The sequence below is a fragment of the Mesoplodon bidens genome (genome assembly GCF_964165515.1).
Source record: "Mesoplodon bidens genome assembly, chromosome: 14".
Classification (NCBI taxonomy): Eukaryota; Metazoa; Chordata; class Mammalia; order Artiodactyla; family Ziphiidae; genus Mesoplodon; species Mesoplodon bidens.
The window spans coordinates 27,699,846-27,718,298 of NC_138170.1; the positions used below are offsets into that span (position 1 = coordinate 27,699,846).

The 18,453-nt window shown below is 36.8% G+C and overlaps 1 protein-coding gene across 4 annotated transcripts in view; it reads left to right on the forward strand.

Annotated features, from left to right (window-relative positions):
- Window positions 1-18,453, forward strand: part of EXOC6B (exocyst complex component 6B) — a 722,789-nt gene that overhangs the window by 398,227 nt on the left and 306,109 nt on the right. For all 4 annotated transcript variants that reach the window (XM_081253931.1, XM_081253933.1, XM_081253934.1 and 1 more), the window contains exon 16: window positions 13,973-14,084. In XM_081253931.1, coding sequence (XP_081110057.1) covers window positions 13,973-14,084 — 112 coding nt within the window. The remainder of the gene's footprint in view (window positions 1-13,972; window positions 14,085-18,453) is intronic.

Genomic DNA, 18,453 nt, shown 5'->3' on the forward strand with positions numbered 1-18,453 from the left:
ATCCTCCCTATCCCACCCCTCTAGGTGGTCACAAACCACCTAGCTGATCTCCCTGTGCTATGCGGCTACTTCCCACTAGCTATCTATTTTACGTTTGGTAGTGTATATATGTTCATGCCACTCTCTCACTTTGTCACAGCTTACCCTTCCCCCTCCCCATACCCTCAAGTCCATGCTCTAGTAGGTCTGTGTCTTTATTCCCATTTTACCCCTATGTTCTTCATGACCTTTTTTTTTTTCTTAGATTCCATATATATGTGTTAGCATACGGTAGTTGTCTTTCTCTTTCTGGCTTACTTCACTCTGTATGATAGACTCTAGGTCCATCCACCTCACTACAAATAACTCAATTTCGTTTCTTTTTATGGCTGAGTAATATTCCATTGTATATATGTGCCACATCTTCTTTATCCATTCTTCTGTTGATGGACACTCAGGTTGCTTCCATGTCCTGGCTATGGTAAATAATGCTGCAATAAATTTTGTGGTACATGACTCTTTTTGAATTATGGTTTTCTCAGGGTATATGCCCAGGAGTGGGATTGCTGGGTCGTATGGCAGTTCTATTTTTAGTTTTTTAAGGAACCTCCATAGTGGCTGTATCAATTTACATTCCCACCAACAGTGCAAGAGTGTTCCCTTTTCTCCACACCCTCTCCAGCATTTACTGTTTGTCGATTTTTGATGATGGCCATTCTGACTGGTGTGAGGTGATACCTCACTGTAGTTTTGATTTGCGTTTCTCTAATGGTTAGTGATGTTGAGCATCCTTTCATGTGTTTGTTGGCCATCTGTATATCTTCTTTGGAGAAATGTCTATTTAGGTCTTCTGCCCATTTTGGATTAGGTTGTTTGAGCTGTATGAGCTGCTTGTAAATTTTGGAGACGAATCCATTGTCAGTTGCTTCATTTGCAAATATTTTTTGTCATTCTGAGGGTTGTCTTTTCATCTTGTTTATCGTTTCCTTTCCTGTGCAAAAGGTTTTAAGTTTCATTAGGTCCCATTTATTTATTTTTCTTTTTATTTCCATTTCTCAAGGAGGTAGTTCAAAAAGGACCTTGCTGTGATTTATGTCATAGAGTGTTCTGCATATGTTTCCTCTAATGGTTTTATAGTATCTGGCCTTACATTTAGGTCTTTAATCCGTTTTGAGTTTATTTTTGTATATGGTGTTAGGGAGTGTTCTAATTTCATTCTTTTACATGTAGCTGTCCTGTTTTCCCAGCACCACTTACTGAAGAGGCTGTATTTTCTCCACTGTATATTCTTGCCTCCTTTTTCAAAGATAAGGTGACCATATGTGCGTGGGTTTATCTCTGGGCTTTCTATCCTGTTCCATTGATCTATATTTCTGTTTTTGTGCCAGTACCATGCTGTCTTAATTACTGTAGGTTTGTCATATAGTCTGAATTCCTGGAGCGTGATTCCTCCAGCTCCATTTTTCTTTCTCAAGATTGCTTTGGCTATTTGGGGTCTTCTGTGTTTCAATACAAATTGTGAAATTTTTTGTTCCAGTTCTGTGAAAAATGCCAGTGGTAGTTTGATAGGGATTGCATTGAATCTGTAGATTGCTTTGGGTAGTAGAGTCATTTTCACAATGTTGATTCTTCCAATCCAAGAACATGGTATATCTCTCCATCTGTTCGTATCATCTTTAACTTCTTTCATCAGTGTCTTATATTTTTCTGCATACAGGTCTTTTGTCTCCTTAGGTAGGTTTATTCCTAGGTATTTTATTCTTTCTGTTGCAGTGGTAAATGTGAGTATTTCCTAAATTTCACTTTCAGATTTTTCATCATTAGTGTATAGGAATGCAAGAGATTTCCGTGCATTAATTTTGTATCCTGCTACTTTAGCAAATGCATCCATTAGCTCTATTAGTTTTCTGGTAGCATCTTTAGTATTCTCTATGTATAGTATCATGTCATTTGCAAACAGTGCCAGCTTTACTTCTTCTTTTCCGATTTGGATTCCTTTATTTATTTTTCTTCTCTGATTGCTGTGGCTAAAACTTCCAAAACTATGTTGAATAATAGTGGTGAGAGTGGATCACCTTGTCTTGTTCCTGATTTTGCTGGAAATGGTTTCAGTTTTTCACCACTGAGGATGATGTTGGCTGTGGGTTTGTCTTATATGGCCTTTATCATGTTAAGTTCCCTCTATGCCTACTTTCTGCAGGGTTTTTATCATAAATGGGTGTTGAATTTTGTCAAAAGCTTTTTCTACATCTATTGAGAGATCATATGTTTTTTCTCTTTCAGTTTGTTAATATGGTTTATCACATTGACTGATTTGTGTATATTGAAAAATCGTTGCATTCCCTGGTGAAACCCCACTTGATCATGGTGTATGATCCTTTTTATATTCTGTTGGATTGTTTGCTAGTATTTTTTTGAGGATTTTGCATCTGTGTTCATCAGTGATATTGGCTTGTATTTTTCTTCCTTTGTGACATCTTTGTCTGGTTTTGGTATCAGGGTAATGGTGGACTCGTAGAACGAGTTTGGGAGTGTTCCTCCCTCTGCTCTATTTTGGAAGAGTTTGAGAAAGATAGGTTTTAGCTCTTTAAATGTTCGGTAAAATTCTCCTGTGAAGCTCTCTGGTCCTGGGCTTTTGTTTGTTGGAAGATTTTTAATCACAGTCTCAATTTCAGTGTTTGTGATAGGTCTGTCTATATTTTCTATTTCTTCCTTGTTCAGTCTCGGAAGTTTGTGCTTTTCTAAGAATTTGTCCATTTCTTCCAGGTTATCCATTTTATTAGCATGTAGTTGCTTTTAGTAATCTCTCATGATCCTTTGTATTTCTGCAGTGTCAGTTCCTACTTCTCCTTTTTCATTTCTAATTCTATTGATTTTAGTCTTCTCACCTTTTTTTCTTGATGAGTCTGGCTAATGGTTTATCAATTTTGTTTATCTTCTCAAAGAACCAGCTTTTAGTTTTACTGATCTTTGCTATTGTTTCCTTCATTTCTTTTTCATTTATTTCTGATCTGAACTTTATGATTTCTTTCCTTCTGCTAATTTTGGGTGATTTTTGTTCTTCTTTCTCTAATTGCTTTAGGTGTAAGGTTAACTTGTTTATTTGAGATGTTTCTTCTTTCTTGAGGAAGGATTGTATTGCTATAAACTTCCCTCTTAGAACTGCTTTTGCTGCATCCCATAAGTTTTTGGTCATCGTGTTTTCATTGTCACTTGTTTCTAGGTATTTTTTGATTTCCTCTTTGATTTCTTCAGTGATCTTTTGTTTATTAAGTAGTATATTATTTAGCCTCCATGTGTTTGTAGTTTTTACAGATTTTTTCCTGTAATTGATATCTTGGCTCATAGCATTGTGGTTGGAAAATGTACTTGATACAATTTCAATTTTCTTAACTTTACCAAGGCTTGATTTGTGACCCAAGATATGATCTATCCTGGGGAATGTTCCATGAGCACTTGAGAAGAAAGTGTATTCTGTTGTTTTTTGATGGAATGTCCTATAAATATCAATTAAGTCCACCTTGTTTAATGTGTCATTTAAATCTTGTGTTTCCTTACTTATTTTCATTTTGGATGATCTGTCCATTGGTGAAAGTGTGGTGTTAAAGTCCCCTACTATGATTTTGTTACTGTCAATTTCCCGGTTTTTGGCTCTTAGCATTTGCCTTATGTACTGAGGTGCTCTTATGTTGGGTGCATAAATATTTACAATTGTTATATCTTATTCTTGGATTGATACCTTGATCATTATGTAGTTTCCTTCTTTCCTTCTCGTCTCTTGTAATAGTCTTTATTTAAAGTCTATTTTGTCTGATATGGGAATTGCTACTCCAGCTTTCTTTTGATTTCCATTTGCATGGGATATCTTTTTCCGTCCCCTCACTTTCAGTCTGTATGTGTCCCTAGGTCTGAGGTGGGTCTCTTGTATACAGCATATATACAGGTCTTGCCTTTGTATCTATTCAGCCAGTTTGTGCCTTTTGGTTGGAGCACTTAACCCATCTGCATTTAAGGTAATTATTGATATGTATGTTCCTATTACCATATTCTTAATTCTTTTGGGTTTGTTATTGTAGGTCTTCTCCTTCTTTTGTGTTTCCTGCCTAGAGGAGTTCCTGTTGCCTTTCTTGTAAAGCTGGTTTGGTGGTGCTGAATTTCGTAACTTTTGTTTGTCTGTAAAGGTTTAATTTCTCCGTTGAATCTGAATGAGATCCATGCTGGGTAGAGTAATCTTGGTTGTAGGTTTTTCCCTTTCATCACTTTAAATATGTACTGCCACTCCCTTCTGGCTTGCAGAGTTTCTGCTGAAAGGTCAGCTGTTAACCTTATGGGGATTCCCTGTATGTTATTTGCTGTGTTTTCTTTGCTGCTTTTAATATTTTTTCTTTGCATTTAATTTTTGATAGTTTGATTAATATATGTCTTGGCATGTTTCTTCTTGGAGTTATCCTGTATGGGACTCCTGAGCTTCCTGGACTTGATTGACTATTTCCTTTCCCATATTAGGGAAGTTTTCAACTATAATCTCTTCAAATTTTTTCTCAGTTCCTTTCTTTTTCTCTTCTTCTTCGAATGTTGGTGCATTTAATGTTGTCCCAGAGGTCTCTAAGACTGTCCTCAATGCATTTCATTGTTTTTTCTTTATTCTGCTCTGCAGTAGTTATTTCTAGTATTTTATCTTCCAGGTCTCTTATCCATTCTTCTACCTCAGTTATTCTGCTATTGATTCCTTCTAGAGAATTTTTAATTTCAATTTATTGTGTTCATCATTGTTTGTTTGCTCTTTAGTTATTCTAGTGCCTTGTTAAACGTTTCTTGTATTTTCTCCATTCTGTTTCCAAGATTTTGGATCATCTTTATTATTATTACTCTCAGTTCTTTTTCAGGTAGACTGCCTATTTCCTCTTCATTTGTTTGGTCTGGTGGTTTTTTACCTTGCTCCTTCATCTGCTGTGTGTTTCTCTGTCTTCTCATTTTGCTTTACTTACTGTGTTTGGGGTCTCCTTTTCACAGGCTGCAGGTTCGTACTTCCCCTTGTTTTTGGTGTCTTCCCCCAGTGGCTAAGGTTGGTTCAGTGGGTTGTGTAGGCTTCCTGTTGGAGGGGACTAGTGCCTGTGTTCCGGTGGATGGGGCTGGATCTTGTGTTTCTGGTGGGCAGGACCATGTCCAGTGGTATGTTCTAGTGTGTCTGTGACCTTACTGTGATTTTAGGCAGCCTCTATACTAATGGGTGGCATTGTGTTCCTGTCTCCCTAGTTGTTTGGTATAGGGTGTCCAGCACTTTAGCTTGCTGGTCATTGAGTGGAGCTGTGTCTTCACATTGAGATGGAGATCTCTGGGAGATCTTTCACCATTTGATGTTACATGGAGCTGGGAGGTCTCTGGTGGACCAATGTCCTGAACTCAGCTCTCCCACCTCAGAGGCTCAGGCCTGACACCCAGCCGGAGCACCAAGACCCTGTCAGGCACATGGCTCAGAAGAAAAGAGAGGAAAAAAGAAATCAAGAAAGAAAGAAAAAATAAAAATAAAGTAATTAAAATAGAAAGTAATTATTAATAGTAAAAAAATTAAAAATTAATAAAGAACGGAAATAAAGAAATAAGAGAGCAACAAAACCAAAAAACAAATCCACCAATGATAACAAGCGCTAAAATCTATACTGAAAAAAAAGGAAAAAAGACAGGCAGAACCGTAGGACAAATGGTAAAAGCAAAGCTGTACAGAGAAAATCACACAAAGAAGCATAGCCATACACACAAAAAGAGAAAAAGGAAGAAAATATATATACATATATATATATATATATATATATATATATATAAAAGAAGCGAGCAACCAAATCTATAAGCAAATATACAAATGAAAATAAACTCTAAATACTAAACTAAGGTAAACATAAAACTAGAAACAAATTAGATGCGAAAGCAAACCCCAAGTCTACAGCTGCTCCCAAAGTCCACTGCCTCAGTTTTGGGATGATACGTTGTCTCTTCAGGTATTCCACAGAGGCAGGTTACATCAGGTTGATTGTGGAGATTTAATCCGCTGCTCCTGAGGCTGCTGGGAGAAAGTTCCCTTTCTCTTCTTTGCTCTTACAGCTCCTGAGGTTCAGCTTTAGATTTGGCCCTGCCTCTGCGTGTCGGTCACCTGACAGTTTCTGTTCCTCCCCCAGACAGGACGGGGTTAAAGGAGCAGCTGATTAGGTGCCTCTGGTTCACTCAGGCCGCGGGATAGGAGGGGTACAGAGTGCAGGGCGAGCCTGCGGCAGCAGAGGCCAGCATGACGTTGCAACAACCTGAGGCACACCGTGGGTTCTCCCAGGAAACTTGTACCTGGATCATGGGACCCTGGCAGTGGAGGGCTGCACAGGGTCCTGGGAAGGGAGGTGTTGATAGTGACCTGTGCTTGCACACAGGCTTCTTGGTGGCTGTAGCATCCTTAGCATTTTATGCCCATCTCTGGTGTCTGCACGGCTCGCTCCCATCTCTGGAGCTCATTTAGGTGGTGCTCTGACTCGCCTCTCCTCATGCACCTTGAAACAATGGTCTGTTGGCTCTTAGGCAGGTCCAGACTTTTTCCCGGACTCCCTCCAGGCTAGCTGTGGCACACTAGCCCCCTTCAGGCTGTGTTCACACAGCCAATCCTAGTCCTCTCCTTGGGATCTGACCTACAAAGCTGGAGCCTCAGCTCCCAGCCCACACCCATCCTGGCAGGTGAGCAGAGAAGCCTCTCTGGCTGGTGAGTGCTGGTCGGCATCGGTACTCTGTGCGGGAATCTTTCCACTTTGCCCTCTGCACCCCTGTTGCTGTGCTTTCCTCCGTGTCTCTGAAGCTTCCCCCCTGCCAGCCCCCGTCTCCGCCAGTGAAGGGGCTTCCTAGTGGGTGGAAACTTTTCCTCCTTCACAGCTCCCTCCCACAGGTGCAGGTCCCATCCCTTTTCTTTTGTCTGTTTTTTCTTTCTTCTTTTGCCCTACCCAGGTACGTGGGGAGTTTCTTGCCTCTTGGGCTGTCTGAGGTCTTCTGCAGTCATTCAGTAGGTGTTCTGTAGGAGTTATTCCACGTGTAGATGTATTTCTGATGTATTTGTGGGGAGGAAGGTGATCTCCACATCTTACTCCCCTGCCATCTTGAAGGTCTCCCCCAGCTATAATTTTGTTAAGTAATCTTTCTCTTTTTCTTTCTTCTTTTTCTGGGATTCCAATAATGTGTATATTTGGTTTTTTAATGGTAATCAATACATCCCTATACTTTCTTTATTTATGTTTTCTCTTTGCTCCTCTTTCTGATATCAAACGGCCTGTCTTCTAATTCCCTGATTCTTTCTTCTGTATGACTTAGTCTTCTCTTGAAGCTCTCTGTTGAATTTTTCAGTTCTATCATTGTATACTTCAGCTCCAGGATTTCAGTTTGGTTCTTTTTTATGGTTTCTATATCTTTATTAACCTTCTCTTTTTGTTTGTGCATAGTGTTCCAGATTTAATTTTCTTGTCTTTCTGTGTTTTCTTGCATATTATTGAGCTTAAGATGATATTTCAAATTCTTTGTTAGACAGTTTGTGTGTCTCAGTTTCTTTGGTATTCATTACTAGAACATTATTTGTTTTGTTTGGTGGTGTCAGGTGGTTTGTCAAGTCTTTGTGATCCATGTAGCTTTGTGTTGATGGCTCTGCCTTTGTGCTTGTCTTTGGGGGCATGGAGTTATGTGTCTCCCCCTAGGTCCCTGGGTTGCAGGACTATTCCTATACCATGCCTGAAAGGGTCTGGAGTCAAAACACGGGACCACGTCAGGTTTCACAATTAGAATCACTGATAGATTGCAGCTTTGCAATTGCATTGAGGGATTCATCTGGGGGTGCTTATGGGGATTCCTTCTGGTGCATTTCTGGGCAAATAGGGTTTCTCTTGGGCCATAGTTGGGAGTGGCTGGTGCCAGATTCCAGAGACACTTCAAGATACACAGTGAGACTGAGGTCAGTGGGCCTATCTCTAGGGGCACATATGGGCGTGTCTCCTGCTGGATCCCTGGGCAGGCAGGACTGCCTCCCATCCATGGCTACAAGGGGCTGGAGCGAGGTCATGGGGGCACTTCAACATCTATGGTCAGATTTGAGGTTGGCGGCCCTACCTCCAGGTGCATGGAAGGGTATGTGGCCCGACACGTCCCTGAGTGTACTGGAGTACTCCTGGTCTGTGGCTATGTGAACATGCGGTCAAGTTACAGGGATTTTTTTAGTATTTGCAATCAGACTGAGGTTGGAGAACTTGCCTAGGTTCATGGAGAGGCATGTCTCTGCCCAGCCATAGGCAGGCAGGGTTGACAGCTAATAGGGTCTGGAGTTGGGTCATGGAACAATTCAGTGTTTACAGGTAGAACTGAGTTTGGTGGGCCTATTACCCAAGGCACAGGTTGGCATGACTGTCACCACATCCTTTGGCAAATGGTGATGATGGAAAGGCCAAACAGGCTGTGTCCATAGGCAGTCAGGGGCCAGAGTCGGTTCCTGTGTCTGTAGCTAGGACTATGGTTAGCAAGTATGCTACCTGAGTGAGTTTCGGCTTGCCTTCTGAAAGCAACCCTCCTTGGTCTTGGGCTCTGCCGGATTTTACAGTCTTCTTTCTTGAATCCAAAGTTCCACAAGAGTACTTTTGTCTCTGCTTGGCTGCCAATTTATTGTTGCTGAGAAGGGATATATGTGCAGGACTTCCTGTTCTGCCATTTCTAATGTCATGCCTCTATTTTTAATTGCTCTTAAAGAAAATTGCTTGTGTAAAGGAAAAATGGTAACAGTGTCTAGTAAAGGAAAAGTAAATGTAAAAGTAAATGTATGATAATAATAGGTCGGTCAAATGATATGTGAGAGGAATTTGATTTACTGTTTAAGGTTTTTACATTATACATAAAGTGGTATATTATGTGAAAATATATTCTGTTATATTCTCTCTCTATATATAGTATAACATATAGCAACCACTGAAAAAATGGTCCAAAAAACATGAAACAGGTGAAAGCAATAAGCCAATAATGAGGATAAAAAGGAATCATAAAAAGAACACTCAATCTAAAAACAGTCACCAAATGAGTTAAATGGGATATAGAACAGGTGGAACAAACAAATCAACTAGCAAGATGGTAAATTTAAATCCAGTTACAACAGTGTTCCATGTACACTTGAATAGAATGTGTATTCTGTAGTTGTTAAGTGTTGTATTCTCTAAATGAGAGATTAAGTTTGTTAATAGTATTGTACAAATTTTCTGTATCCTTCCCTTTTTAGGTCTACTTTTTCTGTCAATTACTGAGGAGTGTTAAACTATCCAGCTATGATTGTAGATTTGTCTATTTTTTTGTGTGTGATCTCTCAAGTTTGTTTCATTTATTTTGAATATATCTTTTTAAGTTCATACACAGTTTGACTGTTTTATCTTCTTATTGTATTCATCCTTCTAATTTTGTGAAATGTCCCTCTTTATCTGTGTTAAAAATTAAAATAGTCATTGTCTTCTTTGCCTAATATTAATATAACCATTACTTTCTCTTATGGTATATGTTTGTCTGTTCTATTACTTAACCTTCTTTTTTCATCATGTTATTTTCAACTAATTTCAACATTAAGGAAGAATTTCAGAAATGTGATGAACTGAAATTCTCCAATTTTTGACTTTTTGCCATGTTTGCTTTATTACTTCCTCTCTCTTTGTCTGTATGTGTGTGTGTGTGTGTGTGTAGTATTTTAATCCCTTATGGTTTATGTTAATTTTGATTAACTATTTAAGATGTTGTCTGTTTTCTCCATATAATTATAATTTTTCCTTTTGTGATAAGTAATGTTTGTGTTGAAATACATTGAGACCATATATTTATTTTGTTAGTTACCAGATGTCCTTCACTTCTTTCCCTCTTATAGTATTCATTAGTGTTTCTTGCCTGAAATCAGTTATTTTCTCTGATAATCATTAATATATGATTTTAACTAATTTATGATTTTTTAATTCCTTTTATATGTATTACTTGGCATTCCATATTAAGGAGTCCTTCCCCATTATCTATCTATATAGCTAGCTAGCTAGCTACCTACCTACCTATCATTTCCTATTATCATATCAGACTCATGGATTCTTACTTCATTCAGTTGGGTTATTCCTTTAATGACCTTATTCATTTTGATACTCAAATTGTCCCAGATATAGCTAGTGTGAGCCACTTCAAGTGGGCTCCTGTGCCTTGTTGATGTGTTCTTATCACTTTGGGGACATTTCCTAACTTAACCACGATATTATTCATTTTTTCAAGGAGCTCAGTTCTTTTTAGTGCTGAGTGGCATCTTGACAGTAAGATCTAGACATGTTCCTTGTATTTAAATGTTTGTCATTTTGAATCAACAAGTAGTTTGATATTGGTTTTTTATTCATTCTGCCTAATTGGAATGTTTATTCCATTACATTAATCTATTTAGTGATTTGTTTGGATTTAAGCCTTTCATCTTGCTGTTGTTTTTCTATTTGTTCCATTCATTTTTTTTTTGCTCTTTTTATTCCTTTTTTCCTTCCTGCTTCTCGATTAAGTTTTCTTAGTATTATGATTTAGTTTCCGTATTGGCTTACTGAAATATAACTTTTAGTTTTATTTATTATCTGTTTGTGTGTTTGCTCTGGGAATTACAGTGTGTATCCTTAAGTTATCACAGTTACATGTAATTTAAGAATCTTACAGCAGTATAGTGTAATTTATCTTTTCACTTCCTTTTCTGATATTGTTGGCATATACTTACTTATACACTTGTTTTTAAACACTAAAATATGTTATTGTTTGTGTTTGAACATTTGATAGTATTTTAAAATTCAAGAAAGAAAAGTAGTTCATTATATTTATCCACATGTTTGCTATTTCCAGGCCTTCTCCTTCTTTCTTACAGATCTGTGTTACCCTTTGGTATCATTTTCCTTCAGTGTGAAGAATTTCTTCTAGCTATTCTTATAGTGTATATCTGCTGGTTTTAGATTTTCTTAGCTTTTGTTTGTCTAAAAATATTTTTTTCATCTGTTTTCAAAAATATATTTTTTAAGATGTAGAATTCTAGGCTGACAGTCCTCCCTTTCCCCACACTTTAAAGATTTTATTCCTCTGTTTTCTTTCATTGTTTCTGAAGAGAAATAAGCCATTATTCTTATTGTTGTTCCTCTAACTGTATTGCCTTTCTTCTCTGGTTGCCTTTAAGGTTTTCTCTTTGTCTTTGCATTTTACAATTTGACTGTGATTTTCCTGTGTGAGGTTTTATTTGCATTAATTGTGTTGGGGTTTTGCTAAACTTCTGAGATCTGTGGGTTGAGATCTTTTATTAGGTTTGGAGATGATGTTGCCAATTTATCCTTAAATATGTCTCTTTTCTCATTTCTTCCTCCTCTGCAATTCCTAGCTACTTGATGTATCATTCAGATTTCATCATTACTTGAGTGAACTGAAATGTGAGTTCACAGTTCTCAGTTTTTATTAGTTTCAAATTACTTCTGATTTCAATTCTACAAATGCTATGGTAGAAGTCTTTTTGTCTTTAAGACTCTGAAATTCCAAAGCTTTTATCCAGGGGCTTATCTTTTATTTTAACAGGATATGAGTTGGGCTGGGTTTCAGCTTTAGTTAGTTTTTACTCTCCTTTGGATTGAATTCGAGTACAGCCTTGGAATCTAAATCCCTTTCAAAATTTGCAAGACTTCTTTCTGATTTCTAGCACTACCCCCCACCATTTCTTATGGAACAGAATTCTTATAGGGGAGAGTTGTTGGGTCAGTATATTTATTTTTGTTTGGGGTGGGGGCTCTTCCAAGATTCCAATCTGTAATAGCAGCCCACACTGTTAAGGGGTTGGATGATTTTTTTTTGTCCCACCAAAGTCTCTCAGCCTATGAGTATTTCACCCCCTCATCTCTGTGTACCCAGATTAGGCAGTTGGCCTTAGATATGAAAGTAGCTGCTACTCTTTGCTTATCTTGCAAGAGCTTTATCCCAGTATGCAATTTAATTCAGTTATATACTTTTTGTGTTCATTATACTTCATTAACATTAAAGGAATATACAGCTTTTAGCTTAGATCTAGCTTTCTTGTGCTTTTGAAGGTAGTGACAGTTTTTCTCGATCTTCTACATCATACCCAAGAATGGAACTTCTACTAGATCTTTGTAAAGCATAATAGAAATAAGTAATAAGTAGAGATGCCAGGAGAGTGATTAATATCAGGGGCACCAGATTATTTTGGACACCTGTGTTAATCACTTTTATAGCAACCTGTACTTATTCATAACTCATATTACAATTGATATGATATAATTATGAGTTTAACATATGAATGTAGGAACCATGACTATTTCTTCACCACTGTAATTTCAATATTCCATCAACACAATGCCCAGCAACTTATATATTTTTGGAATGAAGCTTTAAATTCAGTAATAGTTTTTGAAAGGGTAGCAATAGGCCAGAGGTTATTGTTCAATTAAATATATCCTTACATGGACCCTGTAAAAATATTTTGAGGTATCTTTTTTTCTAACTGAATTTCCTAACTGAATTCTTTGCATTCTGTAGTCTTATTTATTTCTAATATTTTTGTCTTCCACATAACATGACAATGTAGCTAGCCTGTATATTTAGTATTTTAAGATTTTTAATTGAACTATACTAAGCCTCTGATTTTATTCTGTAGAAAGAGAAATCAATGAGATAAAATTTCTGACCATTGTTCACAAGCAATAAATTATTGAAAAAGAACTGCTCACAAATCTTTATTTACATTTATTTCTTGATAAAAAAGTGTCATTACATACTAACTTTATTATTGAAGAAATATTTGTCTCAAAAGGGTATCTTTTATAGAAATCCATCTTGGGTGATGCTTTCAGGGGCTTATGAAGGATATATAGGTCTAGAATTTCATTTGTTGGTTGCAAGATTGTTGTTTTCTTTTTTAAACTTTGCATATAAAGATAGTTTTGGAATCATTTTATTATGTTTATTTTCCTTTACTGAATAGAAATGTCATTATCGATCATTTTTGTAATAGTAAGGGTTATAAAGCATTTATGCAGAATTAAACTACTGGTTTATTTTCAAAGTCAGTGGTTACCAGTGAGGAGAGGGGAGAGAGGAGGGGCAAGGTATAGGTAGAGGATTAAGAAGTACAAACTACTATGTATAAAACAAATAAGTTACAAGTATATATTATATAGTACAGGGAATATAGCCCATATTTTATAACTTTAAATGGAGTATAATCTTTAAAATTTTTGATTCATTATGTTGTACACTTGAAAGTTATAAAATCTTGTAAATCAATTTTTTAAAAGTCCAAAAACAGTAACTATTGGCTTGAAACATTCATTTTGAAAGGAGAGCTAAATAGACATTATATGAAAGATGATGACATAGGAGCAGAGATATCTTTTTTTTTTTTAGGGACCTTTACAGCTAATTGTGCAGAAAGTCTACAAAGAGATCAGGTTGAAAAATTATAAATATTAACTGAGAAGGAACGTGAATGTATGGGAGAGATAATGGTTTCAGAATGCAGAATCATGTTAGAGAACTCTGTCCGGAGATGCAGTATAGCATAGTGTTTAAATGCTGTAGCCTTTAGAGCTACACTGCCTGTATTAAAATCTTTTTTTGCTATCTACTCACTGTGTGACCTTCAGCAAGTTACTTAACTTCTCTTTACCTTCATTTCCTCATCTGTAAAGTAGAGATAATACTAAAGCTAATTCTGTAAAGTAGAGATAATACTGTAAAGTAGAGATAATACTAAACTAATTCATATGGTTATTATGAAGGTTAAATGAATTTTGATACATTAAAATACTTGGAATCTAATTTCTGATATACAATAAATGTTATTTCTTGTTGCCATTATTATTATTATTACTATGAGTACCACTGGCACCTTGTTTGTTTGCAAAATAATTTTCCTACCTGGTATGATTGACTCTTGACATTTCCTTTTCAGTTCAACTGAAGTTGATGACATGATTCGTAAATCTACAAACCTGTTGCTAACTAGGACTCTGAGCAGCTCTCTGCAGAATGTCATTAAAAGGAAGAATATTGGACTTACTGAGGTAAAGCTGCTCTTATTGGAGGCAGCCAAGGCAGTTTGTGAACAGAGCTCTGGGACTTGTGTGTGAATTAATTATAATTTTCTATGTGCTCTATCATGTTCTTTCTGATGGACTCACAGTGAAAGTGCAAAATAAATTCCTTGTGTTTTTCATTCAGTGCCTTGGAGAAATCCATTATTTTCTGGAAAAGTCACTTTTTTTCTCTCTCTCATTGTCTTCTCTAGTTTAACTGGTTTTCCTTTCTGAGGTTGTTGGGTTAAATTTGTATTATTTGCCATTGATTATATAAAAAAATTGTTAGTTGGAGAATAGAGTCAACATCAGTGTCCTATTTAAAATAATGGCATTTCAAATACAACATACAGCATGAAATCACATTTTGCCTACATAAGTCATTGATGCCAGGGATATTGGCATTCATAGTCACTGGTTAGTGTTAGATTTTGTTTTTGAGATACATCACGTGTATGAGTGGTAAATTACTCTTTATTAGCATGTAAGTCTGGGGATTTGGGATTGAGGAAATGTGAGAGAAAGGCAGTCATTACATTTCTGTGGAAGCTTACACAATCTCACAAAGGGTGGAGGGTTATTCTACATAGGTTGAGAACAGTATCTTGGCAAACTGAAGATTTGACACATTGGCCTAAGTCCTAAAATTTAGAAAGATGCGATATTTCCCTTCTCTTAGAAACCCAGGTTTGTATGGGAGCCTCAACCTCCCATTTTATGGAAGTTAGAGTGCCAAGTGTGAGAGAACTTGGAGGAATTTTCTTCACAGGTGAAGGGAAGGGCTGTTGGTCATCTGTTTTAAGAGGTGGTATAGTTTCAAAGTCAGTTGGTCTAGGAAAAATTGACATTTTCAGATATACATTATCAAGGATGAACGTCAGTAAGTGGTTAACGATACTGACCCATAGATAAGTACAGCTGGAAGCCAGGTGAACATCTATTTCTGATTTTGGAATGATTGTTTCTTTCCCTGTGTTAAGATTTAAAAACACTGTTATTATAATTTATAAATACTGTATTATAATGTGAGACATTGGCAGTGATTGAATTCTACTTATAACCAACTTTTTTTTTACAATTTAAAGTTACATTCGACATTATTTGGACAATCCCCTCATTCTGCAGAGCTTCGTTTCTCTTGCCTGGTATGGAAATACTAGGCATTGCCATTATGTGTCTGAGAATAGGCTAACTTCTTTTGTAATCAGGAATGCTACAGAAAAGCAAAGTTGAATTGAAAATTTGGAGGTCCTTATGTTTTTGTAGATTATTCTCTTCTCCTTTTCTGAATCCCTAGTAGGACAGAAAATTTATTTTGTGAACTACCTCTACATTAAAACTCTTGATATAGTTCTCCTTAGGCCATTTGATTTATCAATCTCTTAAAAGCCATTTTATTTAATTAATTTATTTTTATTGAAATATAATTGATTTATAATATTGTGTTAGTTTCAGGTGTACAAAAATAAATCTGTTTTAAACAAGTAGCATAGCAGGAACATGGTGTGATAGAAACAGCTTTGGACACAGAAGTCTCTGGAATTTAGTTGTGACCATGCCATTGATTTACTGTAGCATCTTAAAAGAAGACCTAACTCCTCAGTTCTTCAGTTTTCTTGACTCCATTGTCCATTTCAAAGGCACTGTACAGATCAAGTAACAATAGGAAGAAGCAGTAGGAGCTTATCAAGAAGTACTGTATCATAGTTCTTGACATAAGTTCAGTGAGTGCTAAATGTTATTCCTAAGTCATTAGATCTTTTTCGGCAAAGATACTTTTGTTATCAAAATCTTTACATATGAATGAAGGAACATCCACACGTGTTTATTTATTTTGGCTATGATGGTGGTGTGTACCTGTATAGACACATACAAAACCAGTGATTTTTTTCATCACCAACAAGTAAATCTTTGACTAACTATATTATTCACCTTTTATGAAAGGGAGGACATTATATCCTTCTTTATAGGTAACTAAAGTGATTTCACATCTGGAAACATCATCAGTAATAGGCAGCGTTTGTGGAACAATTTATATTCTTCAGTGTCCATTCACAGATAATCACCTTATTTATTACAATAACATTTGAAGCAGGCTGGGAATGTGTTATTATTCCCATTTCATAGAAGGTGTAATTAAAGTTCAAGGAGAATGCCCAAGCTAGCAAAATTATAGAAATGAGACCTAAGTTCAGGTTATTTTTTTCCCCAAACTTACTCACTTTTACTATAGTGTACTACTTTCCATATTGATTTAATTATTCTATCATAACAAAAATAGAGATTTTTACAGGAGGTCCATAGTAACATGGAAATTGTTCTAGTTAGAGGTGATTTTGTAACAGCGAGCAGATATCTGCTCAAATGATAAAAGTATTATAAGCACTCAAAACTCACAGAATCCTATTTCTGGTTACCAGATAAACAATTATTTTAGTATTTAAAAGTCTGTATAAGCTAATGTCTTTCTGCCTGTCTTGATTTGAGGTTATATGGTATCTTATCTCTTATTTTTTCTGTCCATATGCTCTATTCTTTTATCTCTTTCTCTCTATATACTGGCTTTCATGCTTTTCTCATGGCTTCTTTACTTCCCCATGTTAAGCCAACTCTACATTACCTCTCAGTTCTACACCTACTGTAACTTGAATGCCTTGTATTCTCAGACCCTAAGTGATGATCTCTAGTTCAGTCAGCAGACACAGCTGTTTTTCTAGGGCTGCTTCTTCCAAGTCTGTGAGAAGAAGGTCAGTCAAGAGTATATGTTCTAAAGCAGACTGCCTAGGTTCCAGTTCTGGTTCTCCCCTTAATAAATGTGTTCTTGGGCAGATTGCTTGGCTTTATGTGTAAAATGGGGACAATAGTAGCATGTATTTCATAGGATTGTTGTGAAGATTAAATGAACATGTAAAGTGCTTAGAATAGTGCCTGGTTCATTGCAAATGCTCAGTGCATATTTCCTGTTACTAAGAAAGAGGTCGGGGCAGGTAAACAGTGGTTGTTAGGGCTAGTATAGAAATTGAGTTTTTCAAGTAAGAGAAGTCAGAAGATTAGAACAAGATGTCCTGTTAATTAACTTTACAATATTTATTGAGTGCCTACTATGTGACAGGTACTGATCTAAGTGTTAAGAATAAATAAGTGGGCTTCCCTGGTGGCGCGGTGGTTGGGAGTCCGCCTGCTGATGCAGGGGACGCGGGTTCGTGCCCTGGTCCGGGAGGATCCCGCGTGCCGTGGAGCGGCTGGGCCCATGGGCCATGGCCGCTGGGCCTGCGCGTCCGGAACCTGTGCTCCGCAACGGGAGAGGCCACAATGGTGAGAGGCCCACGTACCACAAAAAAAAAAAAAAAAAAAAAAAAAAAAAGAATAAATAAGTAAACAAGAACATCAACAAAAGAGATTCTTGCTTATACTCTAGTGGCAGAAAACAGATAATAAATGGTACAGAAAATAAATAAGTAAATCATCTAGTATGATAAAAGGTCGTGAATGCTATGGAGAAAGAGAAAACCTGGGTTAAGGAAATCAGGAGTCTGGTGGAGGTTCAAGGTTGGTCTTATTAAAAAGAGCAACATCTTGACAGTAAGTTATTATTGAAGGGAAAAGAGCATTTTTGACAGAAGTTAGAACTAGAGCAAAGGTCTGAAGGTAGTTAAGTTATTGGCAAGTTTAGGGAATAATAAGGAAGCTGGGGTAGCTGGAATGGAGTGAGTAAGGGGAAGAGAAACAGTAGATTAGATCAGAGAGGTACCAGGGGTTCATGGTAGGCCATTATAAAGAGTTTGACTTTTATTTTGTATGAAATGGGAGCCATGGCAGCATTTGATTAGTGGCATCATCTGACATATTCAAAAAGGATCACATCGACAATGGTATTGAGAATAAACTGTAGGGTATAAGCAGGGAGACCAGTTAGGAAGCTATGACAGTAATCCAGCAAGACTTGATGGAAACTTGGGTGATAGAGTTGTTGACAAGTGGTCCTATTTGGACTGTAGAGCCAGCATAGTTTCCTGATGGTTAAAAGTAAAGGAAGCAAGAAAGTGAGGAATTGAAGATAACCCCCCAATTTTTTTAATCTGATCAACTAGAAGGCTGCATATACCATGTGCTATGATGGCAAAAACTTCAATTAGAGCTAAATTTGGGGTGGAGGAAGATTGGGAATTTGGTTTTGGACGTATTCAATTTGTAGTGTTTATTAGACACACAGTTTGAGATACTGAGCTAACAGTTGTATATATGGGTTTAGAGTTTGAGAAGGCAGTTCGGCTGGGAGATAAAAAGTTGGGAGCATAAAAATTATATTTATAACCACCTAACTGGATAATATTGCTAAGGGAATTTATAAAGGTGG